Below are 21,336 nucleotides of genomic sequence, written 5' to 3'. Positions count from 1 at the left end.
TCTCCGATACGTGTAAAAACTGTCGCCACACATACCGGAGACCCGGATGTGTGAAAGGGGCCTTAAACACATTAAAACAAGCATGAAACCTCACACTGTTGGCCACATTATGTCACCACAATTAAACTACCTGCAATACCCAGCACATTTTTTCATCGCAAATCAAATTTCTTTTAAAAAATTGCGCAAGCCAGGTGAATTTGAAGAGGTTGAATCATCTCTACTTTTCAGTGTGCAAAAATAGAAACTCCCTACATTTTGCACATACCTTTCCCTTGGACTATGCATAACATAGAAAGTTGAATACGCATCTTACCTTCAATATTAGCAAGTTTCAGCCAAGCCTGGGCTGCCATATTGGCGTCTACGTCTTTAAATATTTGTACCTATGAAAATACAAAATACTCTGTTGGTTCATATGTCATACTACAACAGGTTATAAATATATGTGTGTATATATATATATATATATATATATACTGTATATCTATAATATAACAGGCTAAGCGTCACTCTGTCTGAAGCCTTTATAGACTGCGCAAGCGTGACGCGCCTGCGCAGTCTGGCTCCTGACAGAATGAGGCAGCCAGCGGTGAGGAGTGTGTATGGCGTCAAAGATGGCGGTACGCATACACACTGCATACCGCTATGTCCGGCGCCATAGTTACATACTTACCTGACCGGGAGGAGCGTTGCCTCGGCGCTTCTCTTCGGCCGGAGACCGGGGCAGGAGTGCGGCCGGAATCGCGCATGAGCATAGCGCGATCCGGCGCCATTTTACTGGACACTTTTGCAGTGTGTCTTCAGCAATATGGCGCCAGACAGCGCTATGGGCATGTGCGAACTCCGGCACCAGACTCCTCCCCCGGCCTCCAGCAGAACGTGACAGGCAGCGCTGGAGCACAGGAAAGAAGGGTGAGTATAAATGTTTTTTTTTGTATGTGTGTAGTTTAATGGGGTGAGGGGGACCATGCATGCCAGGAAAGGAGGGTGAGGGGACCATGCATACCACGAAAGGAGGGTGAGGGGACCATGCATACCAGGAGAAGGGGGGTGAGGGGACCACGCATACCACGAAAGGGGGGTGAGGGGACCACGCATACCAGGAAAGAGGGAGAGGGGACCATGCATACCACGAAAGGGGAGTGAGGGGACCATGCATATCAGGATAGGGGGTGAGGGGGACCATCCATACCAGGAAAGGGGGAGAGGGGACCATGCATACCACGAAAGGGGGGTGAGGGGACCACGCATACCACGAAAGGGGGGTGAGGGAACCACGCATACCAGAAGGGGGCAAGGGGACCACGCATACCACGAGAGGGGGTGAGGGGACCATGCATACCACAAAAGGGGAGTGAGGGGACCATGCATATCAGGATAGGGGGTGAGGGGGACCATCCATACCAGGAAAGGGGGAGAGAGGACCATGCATACCACGAAAGGGGGGTGAGGGGACCACGCATACCACGAAAGGGGGGGTGAGGGGACCACGCATACCAGGAGAAGGGAGGCGAGGAGACCACGCATACCACGAAAGAGGGGTGAGGGGACACCATACCACGAATGGGGGGTGAGGGGACCACGCATACCACGAAAGGGGGGTGAGGGGACCACGCATACCACGAAAGGGGGGGTGAGGGGACCACGCATACCACGAAAGGGGAGTGAGGGGACCATGCATACCACAAAAGGAGGGTGAGGGAACCATGCATACCACAAAAGGAGGGTGAGGGGACCATGCATACCACGAAAGGGGGGTGAGGGGACCATGCATACCACGAAAGGGGGGTGAGGGGGCCATGCATACCACAAAAAGGGGGAGGGGACCATGTATACCAGGATTGGGGAGCTAGGGGACCATGCATACAAGGATTGGGGGGCGAGTGGACCATGCATACCAGGATTGGGGGTGAGGGGGCCATGCATACCACAAAAAGGGGGAGGGGACCATGTATACCAGGATTGGGGAGCTAGGGGACCATGCATACAAGGATTGGGGGGCGAGAGGACCATGCATACCAGGATTGGGGGGTGAGAGGACCATGCATACCAGGATAGGGGGGTTGAGAGGACCATTCATACCAGGATAGGGGGGTTGAGAGGACCATGCATACCAGGATAGGGGGGGTGAGAGGACCATGCATACCAGGATAGGGGGGTGAGAGGACCATGCATACCAGGATAGGGGGGTGAGAGGACCATGCATACCAGGATAGGAGGGGGGCAGCACATACCAGGATGGGAGACCATATACCAATAAAAATGCCCGCCACCCGGGCGTAGAACAGGTTCATAGCTAGTATATATATATATATATATATATATATACACACTGCTCAAAAAAATTAAGGGAACACTTAAACATCAGAATATAACTCCAAGTAAATCAAACTTCTGTGAAATCAAACAGTCCACTTAGGAAGCAACACTGATTGACAATCAATTTCACATGTTGTTATGAAAATGGAATAGACAACAGATGGAAATTATTGGCAATTATCAAGACACACTCAATAAAGGAGTGGTTCTGCAGGTGGGGACCACAGACCACATCTCAGTACCAATGCTTTCTGGCTGATGTTTTGGTCACTTTTGAATGTTAGTTGCGCTTTGACACTAGTGGTAGCATGAGACGGACTCTACAAGCCACACAAGTGGCTCAGGTAGTGCAGCTCATCCAGGATGGCACGTCAATGCAAGCAGTAGCAAGAAGGTTTGCTGTGTCTGTCAGCGTAGTGTCCAGAGGCTGGAGGCGCAACCAGGAGACAGGCCAGTACACCAGGAGACGTGGAGGGGGCCGTAGGAGGGCAACAACCCAGCAGCAGGACCGCTACCTCAGCCTTTGTGCAAGGAGGAACAAGAGGAGCACTGCCAGAGCCCTGCAAAATGACCTCCAGCAGGCCACAAATGTGCATGTGTCTGCACAAATGGTTAGAAACCGACTCCATGAGGATGGACTGAGTGCCCGACGCCCACAGATGGGAGTTGTGCTCACAGCCGAACACTGTGCAGGACGCTTGGGGTTTGCCACAGAACACCAGGATAGGCAAATTCGCCACTGGCACCCTGTGCTCTTCACAGATGAAAGTAGGTTTACACTGAGCACATGTGACAGATGTGACAGAGTCTGGAGAAGCCGTGGAGAGTGATCTGCTGACTGCAACATCCTTCAGCATGACCGGTGTGGCAGTGGGTCAGTAATGGTGTGGGGTGGCATTTATTTGGAGGGCCGCACAGCCCTCCATGTGCTCGCCAGAGGTAGCCTGACTGCCATTAGGTACCGAGATGAGATCATCAGACCGCTTGTGAGACCATATGCTGGTGTGGTTGGCCCTAGGTTCCTCCTAATGCAGGACAATGCCAGACCTCATGTGGCTGGAGTGTGGCAGCAGTTCCTGCAAGATGAAGGCATTGAAGCTATGGACTGGCCCACCTGTTCCCCAGACCTGAATCAGATTGAGCACATCTGGGACATCATGTCTTGCGCCATCCACCAACGTCACGTTGCACCACAGACTGTCCAGGAGTTGGCGTATGCTTTAGTCCAGGTCTGGGAGGAGATCCCTCAGGAGACCATCCGCCGCCTCATCAGGAGCATGCCCAGGCATTGTAGGGAGGTCATACAGACACGTGGAGGCCACACACACTACTGAGCATCACTTCCTTGTCTTCAAGCATTTCTACTGAAATTGGATCAGCCTGTAATTTGATTTTCCACTTTGATTTTGAGTCTCCTTTCAAATCCAGACCTCCATGGGATATTAATTTTGATTTACATTAATCATTTCAATATTTTACTGTTTTCAATGAATGCCACTATGAAATGAATAAAGATTTGCAACTGGAATATTTCATTCAGTGACATCTAGGATGTGGTATTTTAGTGTACCCTTTATTTTTTTGAGCAGTGTACAATTGCACAAATTTTGATAAGATTGAGTTTCATTGAACACTTTTTTAACTCATAACATCAAAGTAAGGATAATAATATAACATTCATTACTTGATCTTCCATTTTTCTAAAATTAATTGATGCAAAAATGAATACACCCCACATCAAAAATTACAACATCTGTTTTGTATGACCTCCATGATTTTTAAGGACAACCCCAAGCCTTCCAGTCATGGAATGGAATGAACATGCTGGCGACATATTGCAAAATCTACCGTATCTTTTTCCATTTTTCAAGAAAAACATCTTTTAGAACCTGAATGCTAGATGGAGAGTGGTGCTGCAACTGTGGGATGTATTAATTCTTAGCATAAATTATTTGACTAAAACTGAAGATTTTATAATAAAAGTAATATTATTAACCTTACTTTCATGTTATGGGTTAAAAAATGTTCCAAGAATCTCAATCTTGTCAAAATTTTGGAAATTGTATTGGTGTTTAGTGAGATGCTGATTAAAATGTTACTTTTCAAAGAGGGTGTACTCATTTATACTGAGTAGAGTTGAGCGACTTTTGGTTTTTTAGGGTCGCGTTTCGTTTTGTGAAACCCGACTTTTCCAAAAGTCGGGTCGAGCAAGATCGTCCGATTATAGGGAAAAGTCGGGGTCGTCCCGAAACACGAAACCCAATGTAAGTCAATGTGGAATAAAAGTCGGCAGTGAGAGGAGGACAGGAAACACACCAACAGTGCCCATTTGAATGCCAAAAGCATCAATTCTTCTTACTTAAGCTTGTCAACCTTAATTAACTTCATAATACAAGTTACGCACTGAAAAATGGGGGTTATTTGGCTACAGACTGTGGGGGGAGGGCTGGCTCCAGGTTTTCATGTGCCCTGGGCGAAAGAGCGCCCCTTTAACACATACCACAACTCATCATGCTCCGATACGGCAGAGAAATAGCGGTATAGTACAATGAAAAATACCTCACTTTTTACATCTCATGACGAGGCCCATCTATTTCTCCATACAGAATCATTGGTCCCATATAATGTTTGAAACAGTATATGATGAGCTCCACATAATGCTACAGTATATGTTGGTCCCCATGGATGAAGCTCTACTGTCTTATGGGCCCAAATAATGCTCCAAACATAATGGGCCCCATTTCTAATGCTCTAGTGTATAATGGGCCCTGTAAATGCTGCTCCAGTGTCTGATGTCCACCTTTGGAATGTTCCAGTGTATGGTGGGCCCCATCTATCATTCTCAGACGGTGTTAGGCCCAGTATGGATTGCACGTGATTGCACAAAGGTTAGAAAGGGTACCGTATCCCCAGATAACATGTATGGATAGTGTACACATTCAAAATATATGTCTATACATCAGGAGGCAGGCTCAGACGGTGTTAGGCCCAGTATGGATTGTACGTGATTGCACAAAGGTTAGAAAGGGTACCGTATCCCCAGATAACATGTATGGATAGCGTACACATTCAAAATATATGTCTCAGGAGGCAGGCTCAGACGGTGTTAGGCCCAGTATGGATTGCACGTGATTGCACAAAGGTTAGAAAGGGTACCATATCCCCAGATAACATGTATGGATAGCGTACACATTCAAAATATATGTCTCAGGAGGCAGGCTCAGACGGTGTTAGGCCCAGTATGGATTGCACGTGATTGCACAAAGGTTAGAAAGGGTACCGTATCCCCAGATAACATGTATGGATAGCGTACACATTCAAAATATATGTCTCAGGAGGCAGGCTCAGACGGTGTTAGGCCCAGTATGGATTGCACGTGATTGCACAAAGGTTAGAAAGGGTACCGTATCCCCGGATAACATGTATGGATAGCGTACACATTCAAAATATATGTCTCAGGAGGCAGGCTCAGACGGTGTTAGGCCCAGTATGGATTGCACGTGATTGCACAAAGGTTAGAAAGGGTACCGTATCCCCAGATAACATGTATGGATAGCGTACACATTCAAAATATATGTCTCAGGAGGCAGGCTCAGACGGTGTTAGGCCCAGTATGGATTGCACGTGATTGCACAAAGGTTAGAAAGGGTACCGTATCCCCAGATAACATGTATGGATAGCGTACACATTCAAAATATAAGTCTCAGGAGGCAGGCTCAGACGGTGTTAGGCCCAGTATGGATTGCACGTGATTGCACAAAGGTTAAAAAGGGTACCGTATCCCCGGATAACATGTATGGATAGCGTACACATTCAAAATATATGTCTCAGGAGGCAGGCTCAGACGGTGTTAGGCCCAGTATGGATTGCACGTGATTGCACAAAGGTTAGAAAGGGTACCGTATCCCCGGATAACATGTAAGGATAGCGTACACATTCAAAATATATGTCTCAGGAGGCAGGCTCAGACGGTGTTAGGCCCAGTATGGATTGCACGTGATTGCACAAAGGTTAGAAAGGGTACCGTATCCCCAGATAACATGTATGGATAGCGTACACATTCAAAATATATGTCTCAGGAGGCAGGCTCAGACAGTGTTAGGCCCAGTATGGATTGCACGTGATTGCACAAAGGTTAGAAAGGGTACCGTATCCCCGGATAACATGTATGGATAGCGTACACATTCAAAATATATGTCTATACATCAGGAGGCAGGCTCAGACGGTGTCAGGCACAGTATGGATTTGACGGCCCAGATTACACAGCGGAGGAGCAGGGAGAGGTAAAGATTGCAAATGCTGGGGCCCTGCCCAAGCAAGGGGAGCCCACTCGTGGGCGTCGGTACTGGCACTGGGCCCCTCATAGTACAGCGGTGTGTCTGACGGCGGGTGTGCACCACCACCGTCAGAGACACTTGATTGCACTATGAGGGACCCTGTGCCAGTGCCCGCGCCCGCTCCCAAGAGTCGGCCTACCCACCTGTCCAGGGCAACGGCACTCGCACGGTGTCGTGCGCTAGGTGGTGACCCCGGCCATGGGGGGGGAGGCAGCACAGTTAGGGAGTTTTAGAAAGTGGCATATGTTGATGTTGGACATTCAGCTGATGCAAAAGGCGAAATAGGTGAAGTACCAGGAAGAGGTGGACCAAAGCAAGCCATTTTTCTGTCACCCTATGTGTCATCAGGGGAAGGTGGGACAAAATCCTTGGAAACCCATGCGTGGTTCATTTTAATGAAGGTTAGATCATCCACATTTTGGGTTGACAGACGGGTCCTTTTTTCTGTCAGGATTGATCCAGCTGCACTGAAGACTCTTTCCGATAGCACACTTGCAGCTGGGCAAGCGAGCTCCTGTAAGGCATATTGGGCCAATTCAGGCCAGGTGTCCAGTTTAGCGGCCCAATAGTCAAAGGGGAATGACCTGTGTGGGAGAAAATCGATATGGGAGGAAAAGTAGTTTGTAACCATAGTTGACAACTGCTGTCTCCTGTCACTTTCCATCGATGCAGTATTACCAGTTGTGTGAGCGGTATTTGAAAAATCAGTCCACAACATTGTCATGAAACCCCTGTCTCCAACGCCACTTCTGCTGTGTGCACCACGAACACCTCTGCCAAGCTGCCCCCGGCCCGAACGGCTCGTGTGAGAACCATCACCGCTGCTGTGTGCTGGGAATGCCTCAAGCAACCGATTTACCAGAGTTGCTTGTTTATTAGCCAATATTAGGTCAAGGTTCTCCTGTGGCATGATGTTTTGTAATTTGCCTTTATAGCGTGGATCCAGGATGCTGGCCAACCAGTAGTCGTCATCGTTCATCATTTTGGCAATGCGGGGGTCCCTTTTTAGGATCCGCAAGGCATAATCTGACATGTGGGACAATGTTCCCGGTGTCAATGATGCACTGCGAGTGCTGGGTGGAGGAGCACTTTCTGGCAAATCCACATCCCTCCAGTCACGCACAAACCCTGTACCAGACCTTGCCACGCCAACATTTTCACTTGCCCCACGAGATGCATCCTCCTCCCCTAAGAAATCATCCCCATCATCATCCTCCTCCTCCTCTTCTTCCTCCACCTCGTCCAGGAGAGGTCCCTGAGCAGACAATGGCTGAATGTCATCAAGGATTCCCTCCTCCTCTTCCTCCTCATCAACATTGGCTTCAGACGCCTGCTCCTTAAGGTGCGTCAAAGTTTGCATGAGCAGACGCATAAGTGGGATGCTCATGCTTAGGATGGCGTCGTCTGCGCTTACCAGCCGTGTGCATTCCTCAAAACACTGAAGGACTTTACAAAGGTCTTTCAGCTTCGACCACTGCACACCTGTCAACTCCATGTCTGCTCTCAAAGTGCCTGGCCGTGTATCCTCCCACAAATGCATTATGGCCTGCCTCTGCTCGCACAGCCGCTCCACCATGTGCAGGGTGGAGTTCCACTTTGTTGCAATGTCGATAATGAGGCGGTGGTTGGGAAGGTGGAGCAATCGCTGCAGCTTCTGCATACGAACGGAGTGTACAGGCGACCGGCGGATGTGCGCGCAAAGTCTTCGCACCTTCTGGAGCAGGGCTGTTAACTCCGGATAATTTTTGAGGAAGCACTGCACCACCAGGTTCAAGGTGTGAGCCAAGCAAGGTATGTGGCTGAGTTTTGAAAGGGCTATGGCTGCCACAAAATTACGGCCGTTATCACTAACTACCTTGCCTGCCTCAAGATGTACACTGCCCAGCCATGACTCAGTTTGTCGCTTCAAGTACTCGGCCAGCACCTCGGCGGTGTGTCTGTCGCCCAAACACATCATCTGCAACACAGCCTGCTGACGCTTTCCACTAGCTGCTCGATAGGGGGACACATCATGTGCAACAGTGGCAGCTGCAGATGGAGTGCTCGTACGACTGCGCTCTGTGGACGAGCTTTCGCTTCTGGAGGAGGAGGAGGAGGAGGAGGGTCGAATGCCTACAGCCAACTGTTTCCTATACCGTGGGCTAGGCAGCACTGTCCCACCACCGCTGTCCCCTGTGGACCCTGCATCCACCACATTAACCCAGTGCGCAGTGATGGACACGTAACAGCCCTGGCCATGCCGACTGGACCATGCATCAGTTGTGAGGTGCACCTTTCCGCTCACTGACTGCTTGAGTGCATGGACAATGCGGTCTTTCACATGATGGTGGAGGGCTGGGATGGCTTTGCGAGAGAAGAAGTGGCGACTGGGTAGGTCATAGCGTGGTACTGCATAGGCCATGAGTTCGCGGAAAGCTGTGCTTTCCACCAACCGAAAGGGCATCATCTCAAACGAGATTAGTTTGGCAATGTGGGCGTTCAAACCCAGTGTACGCGGATGAGAGACTGAGTACTTTCTTGACCTACTCATAGTGTCTGGGAGGGTGAGCTGGACTTGAGAGCTGCATATGGTGGAAGTAGCGGTGGACAGGGCGGACTGAGAGAGGGTTGATGATGGTGATGGAGTTGGTGTTCTTTCTGATGGCCTAGAATCAGTCTTTCGTTGATATAACAGTGGGATTCCCTGACTGCTGTGGTCTTGCAACGACACCTCAACATTTGCTGCTGTGCTAACCGGTGGGCTTACAGTGGGGGAAACAATGTAGCGTTGCTGACTACCTTCGTTGTGATCAATTGCACATGTGGCACTTGAGGTTTGGTGTTGTGTCCACGCTTGCAAGTGTATGCTGGTTAAATGTCTAAGCATGCAACTGGTATTCAAATTTTTCAGATTTTTCCCTCGGCTAAAGGTCTTTGCGCACTTCTTACAGATAACCTTGGCCTGATCATGAGGATTTTGGTCAAAAAAGTGCCACACTGCACTCTTCCTACTTTGGGAGACATTTTGCGGCCTAGCACGCTGTGATCTTTTGACCCTCTGGACAAGCTGTCCAGCAACTCTTTTGATGTTTGGAACCTGTCTTTGGAGTGCTCCGGGCCTGCCAGATAACAGCTGTTGCGATGTCGATGTCTGCTGTGGATGCTCCTCATCTGAGCTATTGGAAGCAGCACCCTCTTCCCCCAATGGATGCCAATCTGGGTCAACAACTGGGTCATCCATCACCTCCTCTTCTATGTCATGTGCACCTTCCTCTGTGTCACCGTGTATGGTGGTATAGTGTGCGGGAAGGGGCACCTGAGTCTCATCAGGGTCAGAATCTGGCTCTGTACACTGCGAGGACAATGTAGTGCTCTGAGTGAATGTACCAGCAGAATCATCCATCAGCGGCTGTGCATCAGTGCACTCCATGTCAGATTCATCTTGGCCTGGGTAATTCACCATTTCACTTGATAATCCAGGCATGGTATGTGAAAACAGCTCCATGGAGTAATCAGTAGTATGGCCTGCGTCATCCTTCAATCTTGGTTGGGGTGAAGGACACAAGGAAAGGTGTGGTTCATGAACATGAGCCTCCAATGACGACTCAGTGCTTTTACTTTTTACAACTGAAGAAGAGGAGGCGATAGAGCTGGAGGCTGAGTCAGCAATGTAAGATGCTTTTAAAGCCTGATGCTCTGGCTTTAAAAGCGGTTTGCCAACTCCTAGAAAACTAAGCGTTCGAGGCCTTATGTAGCCAGACGATGACGCAGGGTCAGCACCTCCTGCATTCGGTCCTATTTTGCTCTTGCCACTACCATCAGATCCACCACCAACACCATCATTACCAGCTGCCAACCCCCGCCCAATTCCACGGCCTCTTCCACCAGCCTTCCTCATTTTTGGTAGAAATGTAGACAAAATCCAACAAACTATATAGTAATGTAAAACAAGGTACAAGGTGTCTATAGGACAGGGGAGATTTTGAATTTCTGCAGACACTTGTGGACACTGGACACTTTTGGATTGTGTGAGGCCCACTGATATCTGAGCGCTATGTGACAGGCTCGATGGCACAGCTGTGACCAAAGTGACTAGAGGATAAGGGAGATTTTGAATCTCTGCACACACTTTTGGACACTGGATGGACACTTTTGGATTGTGTGAGGCCCACTGATATCTGAGCGCTATGTGACAGGCTCGATGGCACAGCTGTGACCAAAGTGACTAGAGGATAAGGGAGATTTTGAATCTCTGCACACACTTTTGGACACTGGACACTTTTGGATTGTGTGAGGCCCACTGATATCTGAGCGCTATGTGACAGGCTCGATGGCACAGCTGTGACCAAAGTGACTAGAGGATAAGGGAGATTTTGAATCTCTGCACACACTTTTGGACACTGGATGGACACTTTTGGATTGTGTGAGGCCCACTGATATCTGAGCGCTATGTGACAGGCTCGATGGCACAGCTGTGACCAAAGTGACTAGAGGATAAGGGAGATTTTGAATCTCTGCACACACTTTTGGACACTGGACACTTTTGGATTGTGTGAGGCCCACTGATATCTGAGCGCTATGTGACAGGCTCGATGGCACAGCTGTGACCAAAGTGACTAGAGGATAAGGGAGATTTTGAATCTCTGCACACACTTTTGGACACTGGACACTTTTGGATTGTGTGAGGCCCACTGATATCTGAGCGCTATGTGACAGGCTCGATGGCACAGCTGTGACCAAAGTGACTAGAGGTTAAGGGAGATTGGATTGCTTTTAAAAAAGCAGTTTGCGGAGCAGTGGGTAAACAGCAATGCAGGAATGTCAGGAAGCCTTAGAAGGCAGCCCAACAACCAACACCACTGATACACCACTATATAGCCTCCCCTTGCACTGCACACACAGTGACTGGTGTGTTGTGCAGGCCAAATTGCTAGCAGCAGAAGCAGTTTTTTTTTTCTTCTCAGCAGGACAAAAAAAAAAAATTGGGATTGCTTTTAAAAAAGCAGTTTGCGGAGCAGTGGGTAAACAGCAATGCAGGAATGTCAGGAAGCCTTAGAAGGCAGCCCAACAACCAACACCACTGATACACCACTATATAGCCTCCCCTTGCACTGCACACACAGTGACTGGTGTGTTGTGCAGGCCAAATCGCTAGCAGCAGAAGCAGTTTTTTTGTCTTCTTCCCTGCCTAACGCTCTCCCTACAGAATCAGCAGCAACCTCTCCCTATACTAAGATCGGCAGAAGTAAGATGGCGGTCGGCGTGCACGCCCTTTTATACCCCCTGTGACGCCCACCAAAGCAAGCCAATCACTTGCATGCCCTTCTGAAAGATGGTGGTGACCCGTGCCTATGTCATCACGTTGCCCACAGTGTCCGTGGATCCTGATTGGCTGAAAAAGAGCGCAAAACAAACTTTTGAAACGCGACTTTGGCGCGTAAGTCGCCGACCTCGTGGCCGACCTCATCCTAGGGTCGGGTTTCGTTTCATGAAACCCGACTTTGCCAAAAGTCGGCGACTTTTGAATTTTTTCGACCCGTTTCGCTCAACTCTAATACTGAGCACTATAAATATATGCAAAAATAAAGTGGTCAGCATAAATGAGTACATGTGAAAAAGGGAATCATCAGCACACCTATGTTTGAACTTGGGATTTTGGAGAGACTGGATGGAGCAGGAGCTGTTGGAAAGGAGGTGGTCCAGTTCAATCCAAAAGGGCTGGAGAAGGAGTTAGCAGTCAATCCATTAGTGAGCTTATTCTACACAGTGCATAACTCTTATGTCTCTTCTAAGATGATTATTGACCAGGTAAAGTGGTTTTCCAATTATAGGACTGTGGACCCCAATACTCTAAAATAATAACTAGGGAGGTCCTCACTGATGCCCAGCCTCGGCTTTAAGTGTGCACTGTCGATGTGATTCCGCTGCTATATTTTAGAGTGTTTGAGGTCCACTTTCCTGAAAGTGGAAAACACCTTTAACCGTTCAACTTTTATTGATCATAAATTAACTTAGAAGTTGGGTCACGTGAGAAATTTAAAGGAATACTATTTTAGAAAACCCTTTTTGTACGTAAGAAACAATAGGAGTGTGACCTTCAGATGGCTGCATGTGTTCTTTACCTTGACCTTGTCTCCACGTTGGAGTTTTTTAGGTTTAATGGGAGAAATGGTTGTTTGTTCTTTCCCTGCAAAAAACGATTTCTTAAATTATTTTCAGAATTGGTTTACTTACATCTAAAGCATCATACACTGAGATGCGTGTTAGGCCGAAAGCTATTTCTCCTGACTGCACCAGGCACCCATGTTTACATTTAAATCGTGCAAGAGGTAACAGGGATCTGGCATGTTGAAATCCAGCAGTAATCAGAGTGTCTAAGGTTATGTTCACACTAATTTTTTTTAAGAGTTTTTCTTTTTTTGACTGCTTCAGAAATGCTTGTGAAACAATTAGTATTCATTTTTGTGTTCATTTACACCTCGCTTTTCATATGAAGAGTTGCTTGAGCATTGTGGAAAATAAGGGACCATTGTGGAAAATAAATGCAAGTCAGTTCTTTGAAGGCGACGTTCACGCATTCTGTATTTGGTGATTTTTTTCCTCAGTATTTGTAAGCCAAAACCAGGAGTAGATGAAAAATCCAGAAGTGGTGACGTGTTTCTATTATACTTTTCCTCTGACTGTTCCACTCTTGATTTTGGCTTACAAACACTGAGGAAAAATACTGGCCGAATACTGAACGTGGTGACAAAAACCAAAGACTGTTAGATCAGAAGGCTGCAAAAAAACAAAAAAAACACTCTTGTAAAAAAAACTTTTCTAAAACGCTTCAAAACTGCTTCAGGAAAGGAAGAAATCTTCCAAAATTTTCCAAAAAAGAAGCCTTTCCCGAAACCAGTTTCCATTTTAAAAACTTGTCATTTTGAAAGCCTCAAAAAACTCCAGCAGTCCATCATTCATTTATCTCATCTATGTGACCACTTTATGCCATGGTGCGTCATAATGTGTGATATAAGCGTAGACTGTCGTGTTAAATAATAGTTTATGTTACACTTCAGGATTGTACTATCAATGACAAGTAAATTCAGAGCCTGATCCACAGTGGCCATTTCTTATTAATGACAGCCAGTTGATAAATGCTATATACAGTCTGTGTTTCATGATGATCCTTCATATATTCCAAGATGGTGAGATATATTCAGTGCACAGTCCTTACTGGTCAATGATATATTCCATGTTGAATCCCTTGAACTAACTTCTTCCCTAGCATACGCTAATTTACAATAAGGGAGGCAGAACCTTCCATTGGTTTAGACTAGAAAGAGACACAAGCAGTGCTATAGCTATTGGAGTGAAAATGGATATAGATTAGTTCAATTCTCACGCAGTTGATGCTAGGTCAATGAGCCGCAGGCACGTGGAATTCTGTTTTCCAGATTATAATATGAATATACAGTATATGTAGTGTTTAGTGATGGGCGAACCCGTGGATGTTCAGGTCTGGCAGGTTCAGCTGAACATCTACAAAAATGTTGGCTTTGGTACTAGAACCAGAATGGTACCTGAACTTGAACCCAAGCACCATTCAGATGAATGGCTGACCAGAACATCCACTGTTTGCAACGCTGTTATCTGCATGACAGCGTAGCATACCCAGGCTCTGATCTGCGGTCAAAGAGCTGTGGTTGACACGCTGTCTGAGGACAATGTAAGCAAGCAACTGTGGTCAGTGACAGCCCACAGTTGTCAGTTTTGCCTGCGCTGGTTATCAAAAATAGAAGAGATCCCCGTAATTTTTTTTGTATTTATTTTTAGCTCACGCTGTCATCTGACAATGTGGGAACTGCAGCTCTCTGACCAGCAGTTATGATTTTACCGCCGATCAGAGCCCCCGTGAGAAACACCAGATGTTCAGGGTGCTGAACCCAAACAGTAAAACGGACTTCTTGGAGAAGTCCATGTTTGAGGTCCGTGCCCGAAGTGTAGGTGTTTGCTAGTCGTGTTATACCAAAGTAATATATAAAGACCCATTTATATTTTTGGCTCAACGTATGCATGAAATACATCTTCAAACACTAGAAATATAAAAATTGGATGCAAATGTATGCAATGCAGACCTTCATTGGCATGCCTGAGCAATCCCCTACAGTGAAAAAAAGGATTCATGACATACCAAACAATTGGCCCATAGACTATAGGGTACTTAAAGAATATATTCCTAAACTTTTTGGGGGCTGGATGGAGTTAGCTAATGTGCGTGAAACATGATGTGTTTCTTTGAATTCATGATTTCCTGAATACGATTGCGGTACCTTTTTCTTCAAAAGAGATGTTTTTCTTACAGTTGTAATGACCTGGGATGTTATGTAGTGTCGTAAATAAGAATACCCTAAAAAAGACATAAAAAAACCAGTAATCACATGTTTTATTAGATTATAATCTGCTACTAGTAGGACCATTGATTTTGGGATGCTGATAATGAGTGGATTGGTCATTTTTGGAATAAGGTTATAGTCTGCTAATATTAGCTACGCCAATTCTTCTGGTTCTCTTTAAAAATTAGTAAATCTTTACTAGATAGACTCATTAAAAACACCCAAATAACACCACAAAACATACAAGGGGGTGACAAAAGGATCCCCTCAAAAAAACAATAGGGTAAGAAGGGGAAAGAGCACCTCCAGTAATCCTGTAAGACCCTAATACTTAGTGGCCTCAACCTGAGCAGTGGAGGTTTGGCACCCCAAAATTGTGTAATGGTGCCCTGACAACTACAGTTATAATAAATAAAATGTAGTGTCTGATGATAATAAAATGTAATGTAACGTAATAATAAAAGTAACAGCTCCTCCTCCCACTAACATCCTACATTTCTAATTAAAACTCAATAACTAGGCTTTGTTATATATCAAATTAAAGGGTGAACTATGATGAAGAGAAATATAAATACTATTTGATTTTTTTAAGTAAAATTTTTTTTTCCTGATTTTTCACATAACTGTATTCTAAAAAAATTAATTCATACCATAGATGTATATTGGCATAAAATATAAATCCTAAATCACATTATTACTTTTATATTCTACAACGAAAAGAAAAAACATAATATAGCCATAAAATGCTGGGTTATTAAGACCTGATAAATTAAAGGGGTTGGTTTTTTTTCTGTGGGCCTAAAAACTAACAGTCAGGTAATTGGTAAAAGAGTCAACTACCTGCCTGTCCTACCTGGTGCCGGCTCAGAGCAGTCACCGACCACTCCTTCTGGTGATTTAGATGCTCTATGTCAAAAGAGCAGCTTTCATTCTTCCAGTCTGCTCTGTGTACGGGGTGAGACTACTGTCATCATGCTGATTGACAGTCAGCTCCCCGCACTTAGGCAGTGGGGAGCCGGCTGCTAATCAGCATGACATTAGCAGTCATACCCCTTCAACAGAGCAGAATGGAACAGAAGCCACTGGCACTGGGCAAAACAGACAGGTAGTTAGCAACTACTTGGCTGTTAGTTCTTAGGTCTGTAGTAAAGAAATTAAATAGCCCTGTATGATCCCTTTTAGGGGTTACATAATGAGAATAAAAGCACATAGACACCTTTGGGGCAACTGTTTTTTTCTTTGTTTACTTCTATGCATGTATTTTGGGCTAACATTTTCTGCAATTAGGTTTCATTAAAAATTTGGCATCATTTGCATTCTATAGACTCGGTGTTGCACGGTCCCTTGCTGGATGCAGAATAAGTTTAATAAGAATTAATCAGTGAGCTCACTCTGAAAGAGAGTTTGTAACTCTCTTATCTGTCTTTTTCTGAGCTTTTATGTGCTAATTTGTGATCACATAAATGTTCAACTTTCCTTGGATGTGATGTGTGGTCATAAATCAGTTGAGTGGAGCTCAGCAAAAGACAGATAAAAGTGTTATAAACTCTCTGTCATGACAAACAGATTCTTAGCAATGTGTGGAGAAATATACAGCTGTAAAATCTCTTACTAGTTTTTTTGCCACACAATTTTCCAGCAGATTAGACTGGAATAAGACACTGGATCACAGGTGTAAGATCTCATTGTGTTCGGCTTCCTATGCCCTACATGCCCATATAGACGGCTTAGGGGGACTGATCCTACTGACTCCCATAATATTACTTTTGGCCATACGGTGTCTACATTCGGTGACAATTATTATGAGCCAGCCAGTTTGGAACTGGTTATGGTGGAAATGGTGCGTCAGGAATACAACGTTTTGGAGAACCCAATATTATCATTGGCCATATCACAATCACCATCATAGAGTGGCCACAGCTAGCGTCATCGCGTCACACACATTGCCATTCTTACTCAGGTGGGTGAGGCTTGTTCATCCGGGTGGGTGAGCTTGGTCTCATCGATGATTGGCAGCTTTCATCCAGCTCCTTCCTCCGGTATTCACCAGCGTATACTGTGGCACTTTTCTCTTTCTTTCTGGCATCACGGATGTGCTGCAGCTGCGCTTCAACCCTAATCTCAGCATATTTCTCCTTGGCAGGCCTAGGCTGGTAATTTCGCCTAACAAATGACTGAAAGTTGGCATTGTGGTATAGGGAATAGCCTGCCATTGTCATGATGACGAGTTCTAGAGAGTAAGAAGTGTTCTCGCCTCCACTGCTCTGCGCTCGCTCAGAAGGCTCTGTTACGTTGTTAATGGTTGCTTAGTAACGCTTATATTGCTCGCTACTTGACCCTCGTTACTCGGTGACCACCACGTGGAAGGTGTACCTAAGCAAGCACTACATATCAATTACTATGCAAAGTGAGCACAAAACACAATAACGGTCTCTACCATGTGAAAGGACTAATATGGAGTGCAGAATCCGAGCTCCTCAGAGAAAAAGAAATCGGTATCTTACAGCAAGTATGCCAATCACTACTAAATAATCTTACTTATTTATATATGAGTTCTATCCTAGAGAAACTAAGCCTAAAGCTCCCGAGCTGTGTGTGGCAGACATAACAACTGTAGGACTTAAATGCAGTAAAAGTATATATATATTTGTGACGTTGTGAGATGGCGCCATCCAATGTCATTGTATGACTGCATATTAGGCTAGAGTCACATCACCATATGTTCTCTCATCCAAGAGAATCGGGTTGATTATGCAAATGACACTTGGATCAAAGTTTGATTAAAGTGTGATCACAGCGTAATCTGATTTTCTAGGATGAGGAGAAGATGGAAAAAAATTCTCCATCTTCTCCATTCAGTCAGTCTATGGAAAACGGATTGCATTCGAATGGCATCCGAGTGCATTTGGGACCCATTGACTTGCATGGCTGAGTGCAATCTGAATATTGGATGCAAATCATGCATGTTGCGAGTGTGATGCGAGAAACTCTGGCACTCGGGACTGGAGTGTGTGGCTGCATAGAAATACATGCAGCTGCACACCCTGGTCCCGAGTGCCGGTGGCAGTGTTGGGTATTAATGCGCAGGTTTCTCACATTACACTCACAAGTGTGACCCTGGCCCAAGGAAAAAAATCAGACCTATGCACGGCCCCATAGACTAACATTGGTCCTAAAATACAGACATCTGCACAAAAGCTTATACCAACTTGTCTTTAATTCTCACCTGTAATGCCTCTCTTGACTCCTATAAAAAGGGGCATACAGGTAACGCAGGCATATATAAGGCCTGAAATAAAACTTGGAAATTTCCATACCAAATTTTTATAGAACATCTATTTTTTATATCCAGCTTTCAGTCACCCCTCAGTATGTAACAAGAAACCATTAGACCTCTGGAGAATTTGTGCAGAATGTGCCATTAATCAGGACAGACTGCCATCTGCTGGCAAGCCGAAATCAAGCTGAACCAAAGTGTGCTGGTAGATTTGCACAGTAAATGATCTTGTGTGCTGGACTGGATCAGGTGACTCATTGGAAGGACTTCCCTGATATAAAAGCCCCCTGAGCGCCCAACCACGATGAGATTTGGCGCCAGGGATGAGAGCGTGGCAGGTCTCAGTAGGAGGTCTGTGTCATCCAGATGCCGATCACCCCTGGCAAGGTCCGGATTCCCCGGAAGAAATCCTCAAGTACCTCTCACGCTGGTCAGAGCCAGGATCTGCACTGGTCAAGCCTCTGATGCCCGACTACACCTGCCAAGAGCTGAGGCCAAGTCCAGTCTGCCCTGAGTTAGTCTCAAAGAGCTTTGATAGACTACATCAGGAAGAGAATTGCAGCCTATCGGGAAAACCGGGTGACTTTCTTGTTCTAAACCTGTTGTTATCCCTTCTACTGTTATATTTCCTAGCTATTAACACTAATTGTTAAAAGTTACTGTTGTGTATAAATAGCATTATATCAACCCCTGGCTGTTCTCGCCTCATGATCTCTGCTCCTTGCATCCAGACACCTGCATTACAAAAACATAGTGAGCGGCAGCTGTAACCGCACCCCGGCATTGGCTGACAGCTGCCACGGTGCATTAGTGCTGAGCCGGATGTCAGTCACTGCCGGAGCGTGGTTTCATCCACCGCCCACTGTACTGAGAGGTGACTGAATCTGCGCCAGACGTGCCTCTATGACTGAAAGTTAGGGGCTGCTGGGAGGAATAAAGTTAATTTTCTCCCAGCAGCGGGCTTTCTGGGCAGGCGCCAGGCAGCTTCAAAATGCTACTAACATGAAGATTAACCCCATTATCTGCAGGTTAAGAACATTTTTCACATGACAGGTTCCCGTTAAGGAAGTTCAGTAACCACCAGCTTGTTTTGAATTGGAATGGCAATAATTTAAGAGCTATATAATTAAGATATGGTCCAAAACAAATTATGACCCAACTTTATTTATACACATATAGTAATTAAATTGCAAAAAAAACAGATATAAATGATTAAAAATTAGTGTAGATGGAAGAAAATGAAAGACAAATAAGATATGAGTAAAATATGGGAGGAGGCAATCTCACATGCAGAGGTGTATGCTGGAATTAGGCTGGAGTCACACTTAACGTATAAAAATATGGACCGTATTGTATGGTCGTAATACGCAGAAATGTTCCCTGAACAGTGATCCGTATGTCATCTGTTGTCAAGGTGTGGTCGTGTATTTTGCGCATGTAAGCATCCGTATGCAGAAATTTTCCAGCCGGCTTGCAAAACGGACATATAATGGATCCCAATGACAGGTTAAAACCCAAACGAAAGAATAGATATATACACATAGAATACATATATATATATATATATATACACAGTATATATATATATATAGATATATATGTCATTAAGACACACACATATATATATATATATACAGTATTTACATTTCATAGAGTTCTACATAGCATAATAGCCGCTAATTCAATTGACGGCTTCTGTAAGATCAATAAACCCGACATGAAATGACACATGGTTTACATACAGTAAACCCTTTAATTTCATGTATTTTTTATATGTCCTTGACTAATAATTAGATTAGGATTTGTGTGTAAAATTTGGGATGTGCAGGTGTTAAATTAAGGGGTTAATTCGTTGGAAAAAATGTGTGGGCTCCTGCAGCAATATCGCAACCAGAGAGGTAAAGCAGGTGAGTGAGGGCAGATTTTAATAGCCTTGAGAGAAACCATTGTTTTTGCCCCCCCCGGCTACAAAAATCTGCCCCCAGACAACCCAGAAAAGGCGCATCTATAAGATGCACCTTTTCTGGCACTGATCCTCTCTATTCCCATTGCCCTGTAGTGGTGGCTAATGGGTCAATATTAATGGGTTAATGTCACTTTGCAATTGGAAGGTGACATTAAGCCGATCAATAATGGAGAGGTGTCAATTAGACACTTATCCATTATTAACCCTAGACTATTAAACAGTTAAAAAACACACACAGACCTTAATTAAAAATGATTTTAATTAAATAGACACCTAGTTTTTGACAAGATTTATTGCTCTGCTAATACAAAAATAAACCATCGACCTGTAACAAAAATAAAACAAAAAAGCAACAATATCCTTACCTCTCCGCTGCTCAGTCACGTCCCCCACTGCAATCCATCAGAAGGGGTTAAGTGGTTTAAACCACTGCCAGAATGAATTATTTCATCTCTGCGCAGCCTCCCTAATAAGCGTGGGAAAGTTTCTGCATTTTTTCCCACACTCATCAGTTCACCTCAGGTCAGCCAGTGATGTCACTGAGGCTGCGTGGAGTCCCCTGGCTGATCTGAACTAATGAGTGTGGGAAAAAATACAGAAACTTTCCCACGCTTATTAGTTCATCTCAGGGCAGCCAGGGAGGCTACGCAGAGAGGAACTAATTTATTCTGGCAGTGGTTTACATGGGGCTGGTCGCATTAGCACCGGTCCCTGTGTAAACCACTTAACCCCTTCTGATGTATTGCAGCCGGGGACGTGACTGAGCAGCGGAGAGGTAAGGATATTCTTGCTTGTTTTATTTTTGTTCAAGGTCGATGGTTTATTTTTGGATTAGCAGAGCAATAGATCTTATCAAAAACTAGGTGTCTTTATTTCATTAAAATAATTTTTAATTAAGGTCTGTGTGTGTTTTTTAACTGTTTAATAGTCTAGGGTTAATAATAGATATGTGTCTAATTGACACCTCTCCATTATTAATCAGCTTAATGTCACCTTCCAATTGCAAGGTGACATTAACCCATTAATATTAACCCATTAGCCATCGCTACAGGGCAATGGGAATAGAGAGGATAAGTGCCA

The 21,336-nt window shown here is 45.3% G+C and overlaps 1 protein-coding gene across 2 annotated transcripts in view; it reads right to left on the bottom strand.

Annotated features, from left to right (window-relative positions):
• The window catches only part of LOC141089670 (uncharacterized), a 52,252-nt gene extending 34,965 nt beyond the window's left edge, over window positions 1-17,287 (bottom strand). For both annotated transcript variants that reach the window (XM_073576153.1, XM_073576149.1), the window contains exons 1-4: window positions 16,970-17,287; window positions 14,951-15,027; window positions 12,761-12,825; window positions 317-386 (exon numbers count right to left, since the gene is read on the bottom strand). In XM_073576153.1, the coding sequence (XP_073432254.1) occupies window positions 317-386; window positions 12,761-12,825; window positions 14,951-15,027; window positions 16,970-17,232 (475 nt within the window). In that variant the 5' untranslated portion in view covers window positions 17,233-17,287. The remainder of the gene's footprint in view (window positions 1-316; window positions 387-12,760; window positions 12,826-14,950; window positions 15,028-16,969) is intronic.
• Window positions 17,288-21,336: the final 4,049 nt, after the last annotated feature.

The sequence above is a fragment of the Dendrobates tinctorius genome, unplaced genomic scaffold (assembly GCF_039654945.1).
Source record: "Dendrobates tinctorius isolate UK_male_01 unplaced genomic scaffold, ASM3965494v1 ptg000008l, whole genome shotgun sequence".
In the NCBI taxonomy this organism is placed as follows: Eukaryota; Metazoa; Chordata; class Amphibia; order Anura; family Dendrobatidae; genus Dendrobates; species Dendrobates tinctorius.
Note: the sequence above shows the minus strand (reverse complement) of the source record. Positions and strands in the feature narration are given on the sequence as shown.